This window comes from Heptranchias perlo, chromosome 21 (genome assembly GCF_035084215.1).
Source record: "Heptranchias perlo isolate sHepPer1 chromosome 21, sHepPer1.hap1, whole genome shotgun sequence".
Classification (NCBI taxonomy): Eukaryota; Metazoa; Chordata; class Chondrichthyes; order Hexanchiformes; family Hexanchidae; genus Heptranchias; species Heptranchias perlo.
The window spans coordinates 35,815,330-35,833,788 of NC_090345.1; the positions used below are offsets into that span (position 1 = coordinate 35,815,330).

At 42.8% G+C, this 18,459-nt stretch overlaps 1 protein-coding gene across 2 annotated transcripts in view; it reads left to right on the forward strand.

Moving 5' to 3' along the window:
• Nucleotides 1-18,459, forward strand: part of plce1 (phospholipase C, epsilon 1) — a 371,927-nt gene that overhangs the window by 52,164 nt on the left and 301,304 nt on the right. For both annotated transcript variants that reach the window (XM_068002466.1, XM_068002467.1), the window contains exon 3: nucleotides 5,996-7,658. In XM_068002466.1, coding sequence (XP_067858567.1) covers nucleotides 6,390-7,658 — 1,269 coding nt within the window. In that variant the 5' untranslated portion in view covers nucleotides 5,996-6,389. The remainder of the gene's footprint in view (nucleotides 1-5,995; nucleotides 7,659-18,459) is intronic.

Here is an 18,459-nt window from a genome sequence, read left to right on the forward strand (position 1 = left end):
ATCACTTTGCTGATGATTGAGTGTAGACTGATAGGGCGGTAATTAGCCGGATTGGATTTGTCCTGCTTTTTTTTTGTGGACAGGAGATACCTGGGCAATTTTCCACATTGTCGGGTAGATGCCAGTGTTGTAGCTGTACTGGAACAGCTTGGCTAGAGGCGCGGCTAGTTCTGGAGTACAAGTCTTCAGCACTACAGCCGGGATGTTGTCGGGGCCCATAGCCTTTGCTGTATCCAGTGCACTCCGCCGTTTCTTGGTATCATGTGGAGTGAATCGAATTGGCTGAAGACTGGCTTCTGTGAAGGTGGGGATATCGGGAGGAGGCTGAGATGGATCATCCACTCAGCAGTTCTGGCTGAAGATGGTTGCAAACGCTTTAGCCTTGTCTTTTGCACTCACGTCCTGGGCTCTGCCATCATTGAGGATGGGGATGTTCACAGAGCCTCCTCCTCCCGTTAGTTGTTTAATTGTCCACCACCATTCACGACTGGATGTGGCAGGACTGCAGAGCTTTGATCTGATCCGTTGGTTGTGGAATCGCTTAGCTGTGTCTATAGCATGTTGCTTCCACTGTTTAGCATGCATCTAGTCCTGTGTTGTAGCTTCACCAAGTTGGCGCCTCATTTTTAGATACGCCTGGTTCTGCTCCTGGCATGCTCTTCTACACTCCTTATTGAACCAGGGTTGATCTCCTGGCTTCTTGGTAATGGTAGAGTGAGGAATATGCCGGGCCATGAGGTTACAGATTGTGCTGGAATCTAATTCTGCTGCTGCTGATGGCCCACAGCGCGTCATGGATGCCCAGGAATGGGCATGATATGTACAGGGATTTAGAATCTAATGGCTGCTGCAGTCTTTTTGTTAAATCTCTGATTACAAAATGATTTGAAATATTACCACCTCCGTGTGCTCGTTGATATGTTGTGAAAAGTTTTGTCCCTCGGGTGATTAGCTGGCCATTAGACACTTTCACAATCTTTTATGTCCCAGGAGTGTTTACATTCCGAGGTTTTTATTACACGCACAGATAGTGTTTATGTATAACCTGAGATCATGTTTGCTGAAGTTTCTAATCCAACAGTTGATTTTCTGTTTATGGCCACATGCTTCAAAGATCTTTTTCAAGTTGGGCAAAAAAATCTTCAAGTTGTATTAAACACTCAGTCAAACAAACACTCAAGTCACTCAAACATCACAGTCCTTACCACAGGCATGTAGAACTACCTGTTTACTTCCGAACTCAGCTTTGCAGCGCAGTGTAAGATCGTTGTTAACAATGCTCTGACTCACTTCATGCAGCTACAGATTGTGATGGATGTACAAAGGTGAAATTCAAGTGAGTGCAGTCTTTTGAGTCTCTTTGGAAACAGGTAAATCACACGGTAAGATAGTTTTCATACATCGCACTGGGTTCTTCTGTTCTTCAAAGAATTCAGAGCTGTGCAGCTCTTAATTAAAAGTTGATATATTCCTAAAATTTGGATTTACGTTCATGGGAAGTTGTGGGGGGAAGGTTGGGCTTCACATAGATGTGTTTGGAAAACTGACTCTCCCTCGTTATACTGCCAGGCTATTTTTGTGTGATTGTACAACAAAATCCACATCACATCAATGTGAAAGTGGCAGTAAAACTGCCTGTTTGGGGAGGTACCTTTTCAGTGTGATGGAGACATGTTAAAAAGTAGACGAGTATGGAGTAAGGAGAGAGGTCAGGCAGAACCTTTTTTTTACACATAGGGTAATTGACTTGTGGAGTAAGTTACAGGGAAGGCCATTTGATTGGATATATAAATGGGTTCAAGAAGTAACTGGATGCTTTTCTTGCGAAAGGCAAATGGTGAGAAGATGGGTGGGTGGGTTTGAGATCGACCAAAAAAGGGACAGGCTTGTTTGGTGATATAGTTTCTATCTGTTTCTAGTCCTAGAAGTTGTTATGTTTTTCTGTGTAGGTGAGTATTACTCCACTAATGTGAATGAGGCGACCATGTTTAAATACGTAGTACAAGGAACTAAACTGAGATTTCAGTACCAGGAAGCAGAGACCTGGTGCTCAGCGACGAAGTCACTAATCAACCATAGTTACACTTAAATCCTCCTAGATAAGCATTCAAGTGTTGCTTTATATTTCTTTTATGAAATCACCAACATAAAGCTGAGTGTAAGAAGTATATAAATGCAAATGTGCTGTAACTATTTATTTCCTTAATATTTACTTCCAGGAATCAGTGACAGGAAATCTTATTCACTCTTTTTATTTTACAACATATAACAAGAACCAATTTATATATTTATATAATGCATTGTATGTAACCAAATGTACCACAGAGCCCAGTGAAGAGGAAACAGAAGAGATGCCAAGAGTTCCTGATTTCCACTATTCTTTATGTGAAAAAGTACTTCCTGATTTCAGTCCTATATGGCCTAATTTTAAGATTGTGCCCACTTGTTCTGGAGTTCCCCACCAGCGGGAATAGTTTCCCTGTATCTACCCAATCAAATCCCTTAATCATTTTAAACACTTTGATTAGATCGCCCCTCAACCTTCTGAACCTAAGGGAATACGAACAACAATAACAACTTGCATTTATATAGCACCTTTAACATAGTAAAACGCCCCAAGGCGCTTCACAGGAGCATCATCAAACAAAATTTGACACAGAGCCACATTATGAGGTATTAGGACAGGTGACCAAAAGCTTGGTCAAAGAGGTAGGTTTTAAGGAGCGTCTTAAAGGAGGAGCGAGAGGTAGAAAGATGGAGATGTTTACGAACATACAAACATACGAATTAAGAGCAGGAGTAGGCCACTCGGCCCTTCGAGCCTGCTCTGCCATTTGATAAGATCATGGCTGATCTGAATGTGACCTCAACCCTACTTTCCAGTCTACCTACTATAACCTTTGACTCCCTTGTTAATCAAGAATCTATCTAACTCAGTCTTAAAAATATTCAATGACCCTGCCTCCACCGCTCTCTGGGGAAGGGAGTTCCACAGACTCACGACCCTCTGAGAGAAAAAAATTCTCCTCATCTCCGTCTTAAATGGGAGACTCCTTATTTTTAAACTGTGGCCCCTAGTTCTAGTCTCTCCCACAAGGGGAAACATCCTCTCAGCATCTACCCCTTCTAGTCCCCTCAGGATCTTATATGTTTCAATAAAATCACCTCTCATTCTTCTAAACTCCAGCGTATACAGGCCCAACTTGTCCAACCTTTCCTCATAAGATAACCCCCTCATCCCAGGAGGGATTTTAGGGAGGGAATTCCAGAGCTTAGGACCTGGACAGCTGAAGGCATGGTCGCCAATGGTGGAGCCAAAAATCGGGTTGCGCAAGAGGCAAGAATTGGAGGAGCGCAGAGATCTCGGAGGGCTGGAGGAGGTTACAGAGATAGGGAGGGACAAGGCCATGGAGGGATGAGAATTTTAAAATCAAGGTGTTCCCAGCCTGGGAGCCAATGTAGGTCAGTGAGCACATGGGTGATGGGAGAACAGGACTTTGAGCAAGTTAGGAAATGGGCAGCAGAGTTTTGGATGAGCTCAAGTTTATGGAGGGTGGAAGATGAGAGGCCAACCCGGAGAGCATTGGAATAGTCCAGTCTAGAGGTAACAAAAGCATAGATGAGGGTTTCAGCAGTAGATGAGCTGAGGCAGGGGCAGTGACGGGCAATGTTACGGAGGTGGAAGTAGGCGGTCTTGGTGATGGAGCGGATATGTAGTCAGAAGCTCATCTCAGGGTCAAGTAGGATGCCATGGTTGCGAACGGTCTGGTTCAGCCTCAGACAGTAGCCAGGGAGAGGGAAGACAATGGCTTTGGTCTTCCGAATATTTAGGAAATTTTTGCTCTTCCAGTACTTGATGTTGGTCAAGCAGAGTGAGAAATGAGAGACAGTGGAGGGGTCGAGGGAGGTAATTGTGAGGTAGAGCTGGGTGTCGTCAGCGTACATGTGGAACCTGACGTTTTTTCAGATGATGTCACTGAGGGGCAGCATGTAGATGAGGGGGCCAAGGATAGATCCTTGGAGGACTCCAGAGGTAACAGATTGGGAGCGGGGAGAGAAGCCAATGCAGGTGATTCTTTGGCTATGATTGGATAGATAAGAATGGAACCAGGTGAGCGCAGTCCCAACCAGCTGGACGACGGAGGAGAGGTGTTGGAGGAGGATGGTATGGTCAACCATGTCAAAGGCTGCAGACAGGTCGAGAAGGATGAGGAGGGATAGTTTACTATCGTCACAGTCACAAAGGATGTCATTTGTGACTTTGGTAAGGGCCATTTCAGTACTGTGGCAGGGGCGGAAACCTGATTGGAGGGATTCAAACATGGAGTTGCGGGAAAGACTGGCATGGATTTGGGAGGTGACAACACATTCAAGGACTTTGGAGAGAAAAGGGTAGTTGAAGATGTGGCAGTAGTTTGCAAGGACACAGGGGTCAAGGGTGGATTTTTTGAAGAGTGGGGTGATGACCACAGATTTGAAGGGGAAGGGGACGGTACCTGAGGAGAGGGAACCGTTAACAATATCAGCTAACATGGGGCCAGGAAGGGCAGTTGGATGGTCAGCAGTTTGGTGGGAATAAGGTCGAGGGAGCAGGAGGTGGGTCTCATGGTCAAGATGAGCTCGGAGAGGGCATGAGGGGAGGTAGGAGAGAAACTAGAGAAAGGTACGAGTTCAGGGCTAGGGTGGGGGGGGGGGAACCTTAGGGGAAGTTTGGGTTGGTGGGCTAGGGAAAGGGAGGGAAGTGGCAGAGGCAGCTGAACGGATGGTCTCAATCTTAGTGACAAAGACGTCACTCTGTCTCTGATGATAGATTCCAGTAACTTCCTCACAACTGATGTTAAACTGATAGGTCTGTAGATACCTGGTTTCTCCTTCCCTCCCTTCTTAAATAACGGAATGACGTTTGCAATTTTCCAATCCATAGACACAATGTCTGAATCTGGTCCGTCCATGGTAAAGAAAATCAGGCGTAGCGTAAAATGGGCGGACGATTCGTTATCACCCATTCTACGCCACCTCCTAAACTTAATTCCTCTTTCTCTCAATATATTGGTAAAAACTTTTATGATTAGCTTTGATATCCCTTGCAATTTCTCTCATATTCTCTTTTTGCACCTCTTGTTACTTTCTTTGTATCCCTTTGTTGGCTCTTTGGGAATTTGTGCAGCATAAGTTATGCACCACAGAGTTTTGAATGAATTGGCTGTAGGGTGGAGGCTGGTGAGAGCATTGGAGAAATTGAGCCTTGGGGTAATGAAGGCACGGTTAAGAGTTTCTGCGGCAGATGGGATGGGGTATGGCGGCATATGCAGGTGATGTTTAGAGATGGAAGTAAGAGATCCTAGTGATGGACTGGATGTATGGATTGATACGCAGCTCTGGGTTGAACAGGACACCAAGTTGGCACACCAAAACAGTTGAGGGAGGTGGAATCGGTGTGAAGTTTCTGGCAGTAGTGAACGGGATGCCTTCCACCCTGCCAGTGTTGAGCTGGAGAAAGCTCTCGCTCAACCAAGACTTGACTCGGGAGAGGCAGTCAAACAGCGCGGTAGTAACCATGGCAAAAATGGTGGCGGTGGGAAGGTAGAGTTGGGTGTCATCTGCATACCCCATGTTTGTGGATATTGTTGACAGAAGGCAGACTATTGATGAGGAAAAGGAAGAGTCCAAGGATGGAGCCTTGGGGCACACCGAACGTGAATGTGCAGGCATTATTCAAATCTTAATGCCTGTTTTTATACTTTTTGATGGGAGGTAAGTGGGTAGAGAAGAGAGAAGAAATAAATCTCTGAGGGAATATAGTTTTGCATTCCGTCAAGTACACTCTTACAGTTGAATATATAATCATGCTAGCTCACCAACTTGCAAGGCGATTCCTTTATAAAGCACATACTGTACAATGCTCTTCTTTACCATTCTGTTTTGGAAGATGTAAACTTTCCAGGTAATGTCTGTAACGCTTCACATTAACCTTTTTTTCCCCCTTGTTTTACAGAGAAAAGTAATCTGAATTTGGAGACTGCTCTAGGATAAACCATTTTCTTGGGCCACAAAGGAACAAAATACTTTTTCACTGAATGATTTGTAACATCCGTCGTTAAGGAAGCAAAATTAATTGATAGAGCTGCAAAATGACTGATTTCTCACAGTAAAGGATCCCTAAAGTACTGAGCAGAACATTCCCTTATGTCATACAATACTTGTGAGTCCAGCTGCTCACGGTTTGCACCATCATTATTCTCTGTTGGGCTTTATCAGCTGGTAAAGTTTTTCTGCCTATAAGTAAGACATCTGTAAAGAGGAAAGATTCACTTAGAGTTCAGACTCACTACTTTTACAGAACTTCAGCAAGGACATTTCCAGACTGCTGTTACTGTTCAGGCCATGCTATGACAGTCAAAGAAAAGAATCAGAAGAATATTGAGTGTCACTGTTTCAAGATGACCTCTGAAGAAATAGCTGCTTCTGTGTTTGCGACCACGGGACCAGGAAAGATGATATCTGCCCAGTCAGCTATAGATGAAAATAGGCCGAGTAATTCAGGCTGTGATGTTAAAATTAGGCATGTTGCTGATGAAGGAACGTTGCCTGCAGATCCAGTGTCAACCCTGCGGGGTCCTCCAGAGGCTTCTCTAGAGTTGCAGGCCACAGTGTCTGTAGCACAACTGACTGCGAAACACAATGCTGAAAGTGCAGAAGAACTTGAGGATAGTGAAATGGGGACGTCAAGCTCAAAAGTGGGACATTATAATGTAAACAACTGCAAATCTATCCAGGGAAATTGTGACTCCAGTCTGTTTTCAGATCAATCGCCAGAGGAACTTAATAAATCATGTCATTCACAAACAGATGAAGACACACAATGGAAGCCCAAGATTCTCCCCTCTTTCTTGGGAGGAGGGAGCAAGGGAGATGAGAAAGACTCAACAGAAGAAAGGTCTTCTATGGAGCTGCCATCATTGTGCAGCCTAACAGTAATAGAAGACAGTAGTCCAAATGGTGGTTTGAAGATAAAGCACCATATCAGCAGTGAGAATAAAAAGTACCATGTGTTTTGTCCTGGGCAGTGTTCACAGGAAACTTCAGTTTGCCACATTGAACATGACTATGGATCCACAACCTTTAGTTGTGCATCAAAAGCGCTATTACAATTTCCAAAGGACTACGTTGGTGAAAGAGTACACAACAATAGTGATAGTTGCCCAGGCTTGCATGCCACGCAGGCAGGATTAGGTAGAGTCCAGAGAAAGCTAAAGGTGAAGGCCTCGACTGATAGGTCTGTTGCAGGCCATTCGATGAACCGTTTTTCCCTAAAGCCTTCCATTAGCTACCCTGAAGATTCTGGCTACGGTTGTGAGGAAGGGATGGGAGACGAGTTTGACAGAAACAAAAAGGAGCGCTCCACTTTGCTGTTTAGAAGATACAATAAGAATAACCGAGAGGTGAAGAAATCCGTTTATACTGGATCCAGGGCACGGACAAGGAAATTACCTTCGGGACACATAGGTGCAAAGGCCAGGAAGGCTGTCAACCAAAAGAGGAACATTAGTCTTGACGTCAAACTTCCCAGGATTCCCGATGAGAAACTGATGATATGTCAAGCTATGCTGATGAGAGATGACTGGGATTATTCCTGGACCAAATCCAGCAGGTGCGAGGTAAGATATCTGCAGACAGTGCTGCTCAAGTTTGCTGTGTTTAGTTCACCTTTTTTTCTTTTATTTGAAATGAGATGCCAGGAATTCAATTGCTGATTAGAGAATCTACATTAAGGAACGACTGCAAAAGGTTTAAGAAGTCAACACTTGATGGTAACATTGACTAGCTGGTTGACTTAAGATGTTTCTCCTTGTCTATGCAGATCAATTCTAGTGCAGAAGCAGAGAAATAGATGTCAGCTTGGTCTTCAAACATTCCCATGCCTGAATCTATAGTAAAGCACAATTCATGTACCTGAATCAACAGCTCAAATAAGAAACCTTGATCTGGGCATGCACCGTATTTAATAAACTAATATTAAATACAGTGCAGTTATCTTTTTGTTTTTAATCCAGGAATATTAAACCAGTAACAATTGTTTACTATGGGCTAGGGTTTCAAGGAATGTTGAATTGGTTTCATGTGTAATGAAAACATGTTTTGTGACTTTCCCAGTAATTTATTCCTTCAATTCCAATTCAATGAATTGTGTGCAATATGTAAAGAGGGAGTTTGGGTTTGTGGTTTGTGGCTGACTGAGTGAGTTATCAACATAGCTGAATTAAATAGTCGGGGGTGGGAGGGGGGACTGGGATATGAAGGAATCATTCGAACAAAATTTAAATGAAAACCATAACAATCACAGGTCACAGAATTCCATTATGGTACCATTTTCCTTCCAACAGGAATGTTCTTTCTGTAGTTGCATTTAAATCCTTTCTTCCATTGTATCCAAACTTGGTTACAGTTTAGCTTTTCACTCAAAATATTCTCAAAAGTCCAACACATGATATAGTTCCATTAATTTCTGGAATTGTCTGCATTGAAATTTTGTCTTCACGAAGGAAGTGTGTTGCCATTTTTTGAGCTTTGTTCCCAGTGCTCTTTCAGACTGTTCCTGACCTGAACTAGAATAGTAACTCTCCTGAGTGGGATGTGAGGTTATGTGGTTACAACAATGTGCACTGGTGTCACAATGTACATCCATGTTTACATACAGGACTTCTTGTCTTGGAAGATTGATCTGAAAGATTATATGCAGGTCCCTTCAGCTTATTTTAAAACTGACCATTCTGTAGCTTTTGACTTACTTTTATTTAGGAAGAACTGACTCAGAGATTTGTACAAACTACACAGAAAACTTTATGAAACTGCAGCAAACAGTGTTTGTGTCATTAAAGTCACATCAGTGACGGTTTAGGCTTCAAGTATCTGCAAGGGCTCAACTGATTCTGTTTGACAGGATGCTGAGGTGTCTCAGAACAGATTTAAACAGCTGCACATTTCAGTAGTTGTTAAAGTAAAAATGAAAAGTACATAAAACACATCTGAGATGACCCAACCAAAGTGCTAGGTCATTAGAGCAGTATTACACAGTGAGAAATAACACCCTATTCAAAGCTTTCCAGTCTGGTTTCCATTCCACTCTTAGCACCAAATCCTTCCTGGCCAAAGTCACCAGACGACTAACCTGGATTATATACTTATGTCCAGGCCTGGAGCTTGAATCACAAGTAACAAGAAAAATCAGGATAGGGATAGGACCACTAAGGGACACACATGATAAACTCACAGGTAATGACAACGAAATGGCAGAAATATTAATTACTTTGCCTCAGTGTTTGCCAGGGAGACTAACATGGTGCACATGATATTAGAAGAAGAAATCAAAGAAGATATAAAGATATTTAAGATAGAAAAGAGGGAGATAATTGATAAACTAATCAAACTTAGAGAGGATAAAACCCCTGGTCCAGATGGATTGCATCCGCGCATATTAAAAGAAGTTAGGGAAGAGATAGAGGCACTATTACGTAAATATAAAAATTCATTAGAAAAGGGAGTGGTGCCAGAGGACTGGCAGACAGCTAATATGATTCCTATATTTAAAAAGGGTGATAGACCAGTCCAGGGAACTATAGACCAATTAGTCTAACGTCAGTGGTAGGAAAGATAATGGAATCCATACTCAAAGATGTAATGGAGAAACATCTAGAAACCGAAAATATAATAAAGAATAGTCACCACAGATTTCAAAAGGGAAGGTCATGCTTGACCAACCTTATTGAATTCTTTGAAGAAGTAACAGAAAGAGTAGACAAGGATAATGCAGTTGTAATAATATATTTGGATTTTCAAATGGCCTTCACTAAGGTACTGCATAGTAGACTCATGACTAATGTCAAAGCATGTGGAGTCAGGAGACAAGCAGCAGAATGGATAGCAAGCTGTCCACAAAACAGAACAGAGAGTAGGGGTTAAAGGTAGTTACTCAGACTGGCAAAAGGTGGGAGGTGGTGTTCCACAAGGATTGGTGCTGGGACCACGATTGTTCACCATTTATATAAACGATTTAGACTCTGGAATCGGAAGTACAATTTCAAAATTTGTGGACGACACCAAATTGGGGGGTATAGTTAATACTGAGGAGGACTGTGACAAAATACTGGAAGACATTAATAAACTTGCAGAATGGGCGTGTAATTGGCAAATGAATTTCAGTGTAGGTAAGTGTGAGGTGGTACACTTTGGTAGAAAGAATAAGGAGGCCACATACTCCTCGGAAAATAGGAGTCTAAATGGAGTAGAGGTGCAGAGGAATCTGGGAGTACAGATACACAAATCACTAAAAGTAGTGACGCAGGTTAATAAGGCCATAAAAAAGCAAACAAAGCACTGGGGTTCATTTCTAGGGGGTAGAATTGAAAAGCAGGAAAGTTATGCTAAACATGTATAGAATCTTGGTTGGACCACATTTGGAGTACCGTGCACAGTTCTGGTCTCCATATTATAAAAAGGATATAGAGGCACTGAAGAAGGTGCAAAAAAGAATGACTAGGATAATACCAGAACTGAGAGGTTATACCTATCAGGAAAGATTGAGCAGGTTGGGGCTCTTTTTTCTAGAAAAGAGAAGACCGAGGGATGGCCTGACAGAGGTCTTTAAGATTATGAAAGGGTTTGAATGGGTAGACGTAGAGAAGATGTTTTCATTTGTGGGGGAGACCAGAACTAGGGGCCATAAACATAAGATAATCTTTAATAAATCCAATCGGGAATTCAGGAGAAACTTCTTTGCCCAGAGAGTGGTTAGAATGTGGAACTTGCTACCACAAGGAGCAGATGAGGCGACTAGCATCGATGCATTTAAGGGGAAGCTAGATAAACACATGAGGGAGAAAGGAATAGAAGGATATGTTGATGGGATTAGATGAAGAAGTGTGGGAGGAGGCTCGAGTGGAGCATAAACACTAAATGGATCTGTTGGGTCAAATAGCTTGTGTGCTGTACATTCTATACCATTCCATGTAACCTGTTGATCCAGAGGTAGAGGAGTTACCTATTGAACCGAGCGGACACATGACAAAACTGGTCAGTGCCACTCAAATAGACCATAACCAAGATAGGTGATGTACAAAATAGAAGTGTAAGGCTGCTCAGCAGTGGAAGCTCTAATATGTCAAGTGTTAACACACTCTTGGGATAGCTATAGATGAAACTCTAGCCACGCTGCATCACATCTGGAGCTTTTGATATTGTCAACAGGTGTAAAGGTGAAAAGTGTTATATTCCCCAGCACAGTTATACCACCTGAATAGAGAAACATCAAGTCGAATTATATGTAAATAGGTCAAAATTTGTTAATGTTAATTCTAGAGCGCTGCAGTCAGTGCATTAAACTATTATTGCCTGAAGGGGCAAAGGTCTTTAGGAAAGCTCGGCATTGTTTTCATTGGCTTTGCGGGATGTAGTAACGGCCCTGTGGGCCAACCCAACTCTATGATATACATACAGAGGCAGCTGTAGAATTCTACCAATAATGTGGCCTTACAAATAGCACCCTGTTACAGATTGAGGCTCTTCTCCTCCCTACACTCCTGATCTCACTGAACAACTCAAGTTTGTTTCTACTCTGAATCGGCCTGTTTAAGTTTGTCTCCTCTCTGTTCCATTTTCAGGACCTGTTTTTAATAAAGATAAGAGCGATATATTGTATAATGATTAATGGAGTGTAAACACACTGTTGTGCGAGTATTTCAGAGGTTTAAGAAATGATTGACTGTGGAAAGAAGTGACAGCTTTGTGATAGCTGCTTTTAAGATGGGCACAACAGGAACACAACAAACCTTTATCTCTTTTCCCTTCGCTTGCCTCTTTTTGCTGTTTCTATCTAATGTTTGTGAATATAGTTTTCTCCAGGGACCTCGGCTGTGCACACGGATTGTACAGTTACATGATGCAGCTGACACAAACTTGCTGTTCCTTGCCATGTTCCTGCCAAAGAAACTATTGAAAGGTTTTCTTTTTTAAAAAAAAGTAATCTTATTTCATTTTTTAAGTGGGAAAGTTTGCCATTTGACACAGCCTTTTAAAAACATTTGCCCACCACTTTCCTGTTTCAACTCCATGCCACGCAGCACTAAGATGCTAAGATCTTGAGGTTGAATCTAGCCCTGCCTTTCGGGAGCGGTGGTGGGTTTATGATCGGGTTTGGAAACTTCCCCCACCGTTTACGGCGGTCGCCATTTTAATTCGTGACTTTTTGGCTTCGGGAAAGGCACCCGCCCCATTCCAGCGGGGGCCTAATTTAAACAGCAAAGTCGCGTTCAGCTAATGTCAATCGGGCGCACATGCCATTTTAACTGCGAGCCGACCAAGGGCCGTATAGTCCCAGACTTGCCAGCAGAAGATAGCGGCAGATAGCATCCTGGTCAGAAAAGGCCCAGATAAGCTTTTCTTAAATTATTTCTTTAATGGTTCCTTGTGGGACACACGGAGCAGGAGAGCGATTTCCCTCTCTCGCCTGCCGCCCTTCATTCCCTTCGGCTTCGGGCGGGAGTCGATGTTGGGAGTTGCAATTGAGGCCTGGGAGTTAAAATCTCTGTGGCTTCATGCTCGTTTGCTTCGGCCCTCGCACCCCCGATTCCTGCCCCAAGTTAAAATCAACTCCCTCTTATTTCCCTCCGTGCAGATCATCACAGTCAAAGTGGTATTATTGCCTGGTAAAGGTCTTCAGGATATGCCTTAGCGAGTATGAAAACCAAAGGGTACACAGCAAAGTTACCAGTGAGAAGAGGATGTAATTGTGTGGCTGAATACGTGCTCTGAAAGATTCCGACTGCTCCAGAATTCAGTCTGGTCACCACCCCATCCCCCTGAATTTCTCCATATAGTGACCACAGTTCTTTTAAATTCTTTTTATTTGCATATTGCAGCAACAATAGTTCAGTGGCCATTTCTATTGAGACTCACTTTTATTATAGTTTTAAATGTAGCCTATCCTGATGTCCCTTACCCTTATATATAAAAAAATAAACTCAGCTCTATGGATTTAAATCCAGGCTGATACTCCAGTGCAGTACTGAGGGAGTGCTGGACTCTCGGAAGTGCTGTCTTTCGGATGAGACATTAAACCGAGAGTTTACCCTCTCAACGATGTAATAGAACGACATCTAGAGAACGTAAATATAATAAAGAATAGTCAGCATGGATTTCAGAAGGGAAAGTCACGCTTATTGAATTCTTTGAAGAAGTAACAGAAAGAGTAAACAAGGGTAATGTAGTAGATGTAAAATATTTGGATTTTCAAAAGGCCTTCGATAAGGTACTGCATTGTAGGTTCATAGCTAAGGTCAGAGCAAGTGGAGTTGGGACAGGTAGCAGAATGGATAGCAAGTTGGCTACAAAATAGAAAACAGAGAGTAGGGGTTACTTATAGCTACTCAGACTGGCAAAAGGTGGGAAGTGGTGTTCCACAGGGATTGTTGCTGGGACCACTGTTGTTCGCAATTTACATTAATGATTTGGATTCGGGAATCAGAAGTACAATTTCAAAATTTGGAGACGACACCAAATGGGGGGTGCAGTTAATACAAAGGAAGAATGTGTCAAAATGCAAGAGGACATTAATAAACTTGTAGAATGGGCATGTAATTGGCAAACTAATTTCAATATAGATAAGTGTGAGGTGGTGCATTTTGGTATGAGGAATAAGGAGGCCACATGTTGCTTGGATAATAAGAGTCTAAATGGGGTAGAAGAGCAAAGGGATCCAGGGGTACAGATACACAAATCACTAAAAGTAGTAACGGAGGTTATTAAGGCCATAAAAATGCAAATCAAGCACTAGGGTTCATTTCTAGAGGGATAGAACTGAAAAGCAAAGAAATTATGTTAAACTTTTACTCACACATGGAGTATTGTGCACAGTTCTGGTCTCCATATTATAGAAAGGATATAGAGGCATTGGAGAGGGTGCAAAAAAGATTCACAAGGATGATACCAGAACTGAGAGGATATCCTTATCAGGAAAGGCTGAACAGGCTGGGGCTTTTTTCTCTAGAAAAGAGAAGGCTGAGGGGTGACCTGATAGAGGTCTTTAAGATAATGGAAGGGTTTGATAGGGTAGACATAGAGAAAACGCTCTCTACATCTTGTGGGGGAGTCCAAAACTAAAAGTCATAAATAAATATAAAATAGATGCTAATAAATCCAATAGGGAATTCAGGAGAAACTTCTTTACCCAGAGAGTGATAAGAATGTGGAACACTTTACCACAAGGAGTATTTGAGCCAAATAGCATAGATGCATTTAAGGGGAAGCTAGATAAGCACATGAGGGAGAAAGGAATAGAAGGGTATCCCGATAGGGTTAGATGAAGTAGGGAGGGAGGAGGCTCGAGTGGAGCATAAATACCGACATGGACCAGTTGGGCTAAATGGTCTGTTTCTATGCTGTAGCTTTGATGTAACTCAGGTGGACATAAAAGATCCCACAGCACTATTTCGAAGAAGAGCAGGGGAGCTCTGCCCGGTGTCCTGGCCAATATTTATCCCTCAGCCAACATCACGAAAACATGATCTGGTCATTATCACATTGCTGTTTGCGGAATCTTGCTATGCACAAATTGGCTGCTGTGTTTCCTACATTACAACAGTGATGACACATCAAAAGTATATCATTGGCTATAAAGGACTTTAGGACATCCTGAGGTCTTGAAAGGTGCTATATAAATACAAGTCATTCTTTCTAAATGGTTTTGTAATCTTTCTCATTCATTTTGATTGTCAGTCTCAGTCCGGACACTTGCCTAGTGTTGACGGCCTGCTTTGTTCAATGAGACTTTGGAATTCGAACTAATTTAATGCTGCGACGAGCCAACAATTCACTGTGACCTGTACTTATTCTGCTACAGAAGTATTGTTTTCCTCCAGAAAATAAGTCCCTAATCATGTTTGAGAGGTAGTACGAAGCTCTTTGTTCGTTTAAACTAATTATTGAGCCTTTTAGCCCAAGCTATTTGTCATTGCTGTATCCCAGCTTTCCAGAAACAAAAGACCATTCATCTTGCATTATTGTTGATGTAAGTTATTATTATTAAAATAGAAGAATTTGAAATCTATGTAAGTGCTGCCATTTATCAACAAATAGACTGCTTATTGTAAGTTGCGCAAATAGGCTTTTGTCATTCTTCCATGTGACCTGCATTTTGAATTGTTCTCAATTAAAATCACAAGGAAAACGATATAAACTATTAAATATCACTGGTAATTTTGTGTGCGTGTGGGGGTGTGGAACAAAGATCAGCCAGATACAAGCCTGTTGTCTCCTTTTTGGTGACTAGTCCTCTCTTTATAAAGTAGATGCTTGTGTATAATGAGGATCATTTGGGACAAGCCATAGGGTGTCTACAGTTTGGTAATGCTAAGCCCACGTAAGGAAAATGACAAAAGTGTTGAGGAGGATTAAAGAGGTGGAATTTAATTCTTAAAACCCATCCCACGTCCCTGGATACCGCCTCTGTCAGTACGTACCCTCTGTGACCCAATTGTTTGGTAGACTGTGGAATTGACTGCAGTGTATAATAAAAGATAAACAAAAGTTTCTTCTTCCCAGCAGAGTCTGGGATGTGTACAGAGATCAGGAACTGGCTTTCAAACTTAATTTCCAGGGCCCTGAATTGAAGCTTAAAAGCACTGAAAAGTTGTAAATGGACCCAACTCCATATTGCCAAGAATGGACAGGATATAAAAGATCTAATGTTTAAAATTACTTGTACCTCATCCTATTTCAATAATTCATTGCGCAGTTCAATTTAAATTAAGCCACAAAGCATTGTCCTTTTATAAAAATGTGATGTTAATCTTCTTGATGTTCTTGACTTGATGCCTTCAGGTATAATTAATGTAGCATGTTTCATGTAGAAAAACATCCCAAGATGCTTTTCAGAGGGAAAATAAATAGACACGGACATGAGACATGAACATTTCCAGATGTAGAATCCCATGAGCGCACACAGCAGTTTTCTGTGAACAGATTAATTTGGTACATTTGAAATCTCCTTGGATTCAAGTGCTCTGTGAATATGATACATGCTTACCTGGGGTCAGCGTTATGGAAGCTATCTATACTTGTTTCCCCAAAACATCAGTAGCCCAATGATAGAGCACTGGGTCCACTAAACACTCAGCATCAACGTTTGTTAGAATTCTGAAAATCACATTAAATAAAAGCACTAAATAATTATTAACACATCACGGCCACTGCATTACTGGGGGCAGGGGCAGTGGACACCTTGAGAGAACGTCTTAGGTTGTGCTCAGTTGTTTGGTTTGGTGTTTGATTTGAAGGGGGGAGGGATTGAAATCTGTAGGACACTTTTCCCACACATAAATGGAAGTTCCCAACAAGACACGGCTTTGTTTCTTTCGTCCCCATTGATTATACGGAGTAGCCTATAGAGACTCATTTATTGGTAACTGGAGCCGATCTAGTGCAGTAATTACTTATAACTTCAGTAACTTTTTAAGCTCTCTGATGGTAATGCAACACGCACTGGGTCGCAATAAAATGAAACTGCAGAGTGTGAATGCATGCACACATAACGACAACAAATAGCAGCTTGCATTAATATGGCATGTTTCATGTAGAAAAACATCCCAAGGTGCTTTACAGAGGGAAAATAAATAGACACGGACACCGAGCCATGGAGGAAGAGTTATTGTGGAACTGAAAATGCATTTTAAGGTGGAGGGAGAAATGGAGAGACTGAATGGTTGAGCTCGAGAGTGACAGAGGTCTCTGCTGATGGCAATTGAGTGTGGGGGTGGGGGAACGGAGGGGGGGGCGCGGGGGGGGTGGGGGATGTTGTGGAATGCACGGATAGCCAGAGTTGCAAGACCAAAGGATGCGGGCAGGAATGCAAGTCTGGAAGGAGTTACAAAGATGAAGTGGAGAGAGACCATGAAGGGATTTGATGTTTCTAAATTCAATGTATTGGGGAACAAGGAGTCAGTGTAGGTTGGTGAGAACAGGAATGATGGGTAAGTGGGACTTAGTTTGGGACAGGATCCTGGCAGCTGAGTTTAAAATGAGATGATATTTATGGGGAGGAGAACGGTGAGGCCGGCAAGGAGGATGTTGGAGAATTTAAGCTCAGTTTGCGCACAGCAAGGTCCCACCAACAGCTATGGGATAAATAAGCAGAGAACTCCACTGCTCTTCTTGCTGCATGGGATCTTTTATGTCCACCTGTGAAGGCAGAAGGGGCCTCGGATTAAGTCTCATCTGAAGGACAGCACCTCCGACAGTACAGCACTTCCTCAATACTGCACTGGAGTATCAGTCCAGACATGTGCTCAAGTCTCAGGAGTGGGGCTAGAATCCACAACCTTTTGACTCAAAGTTAACCTACATTGTCCTCCTGGCATCTCTGTGAAGTCTCACATGGCCACAAGCTTCCACTGTCTTCTCTGTTTCCTTAATCCCAAGGGGGTGATGCTTACCCATTCTTTTACTCTCCTTTTCTTCAGATCCAGCACAGCAATGGGTGGCACATGAGAAGGAGAAGGAGGATGATGATGAGGACCAGGCCACCCAGGAGTTGCCATGGCATGATGCTGATGTCTCAGGACAGCAATGCAGGCCGGGCCCCTGCCCCTGCCCTTCTCCCTCAGCCCACCACACTATTGGAATGTAGGAGGTGGAATCAGGCTGTGCAGGAGCTCCCTCCAGAGATGCAGCCAGCAGCGGCTCCATGCCAGGAGCCAGCTGCCATAAGACGATGGCCACCTCAGTCCCATATCTATTGTAACCACCACCACCCGTCATCTGTGTCCTCAGGTGGCACTTAGAAGGAGCATTAGCCCATCCTCCCATTGCGCAAAGGCAGCAGACTGGCATGCAGATGAGGCCCAGGCATTTTGCTGGGGGTGGGGGGTGGGGGGGAGGAGTTTGGTGCTCACTTTGAGGTTTGTATTTCTCTAGTTTCTTTCCTTTCTCCCCTCATGTAAAAATTTGGCTGATAATTTTTCTAGGGAAGGAAACTTTCAATTGTCCAGGCCATCTGGGCTATACTGTAAATGGATTATGTCAAATGGGAAACAAGAATCTCAATCGTTTAAATAATGACTATTTTGGCTCAAAATGGTCAATGTCTGAGCTAAGGTGGGCTGTTGGAAGATAATCTGAATGGAGATAAATTGCTTAAAGCAGAGTGAGGAAAACTGAAGTTCCAGTTAAATTGTAGTGCTCTGTCACTTAGTGAGGAGCCTGAGAGCTCATGGAATGGTGTGTGGTGCAGTAGAGAGTGTCAGAAGCAGAGAATATAAAATTACAAAATTTGAGGGGTGGGACAGGAAGCAATAAAAAATTAAAATGTTTACGTAGTCAAGAGTGTACAAAGTTTCTTCTGAGACTAAAGCAATCCCCCTGTTTGAGACCTCCGCTCCATTCTGCATTGCAAGTCTGAGAGATCACAGT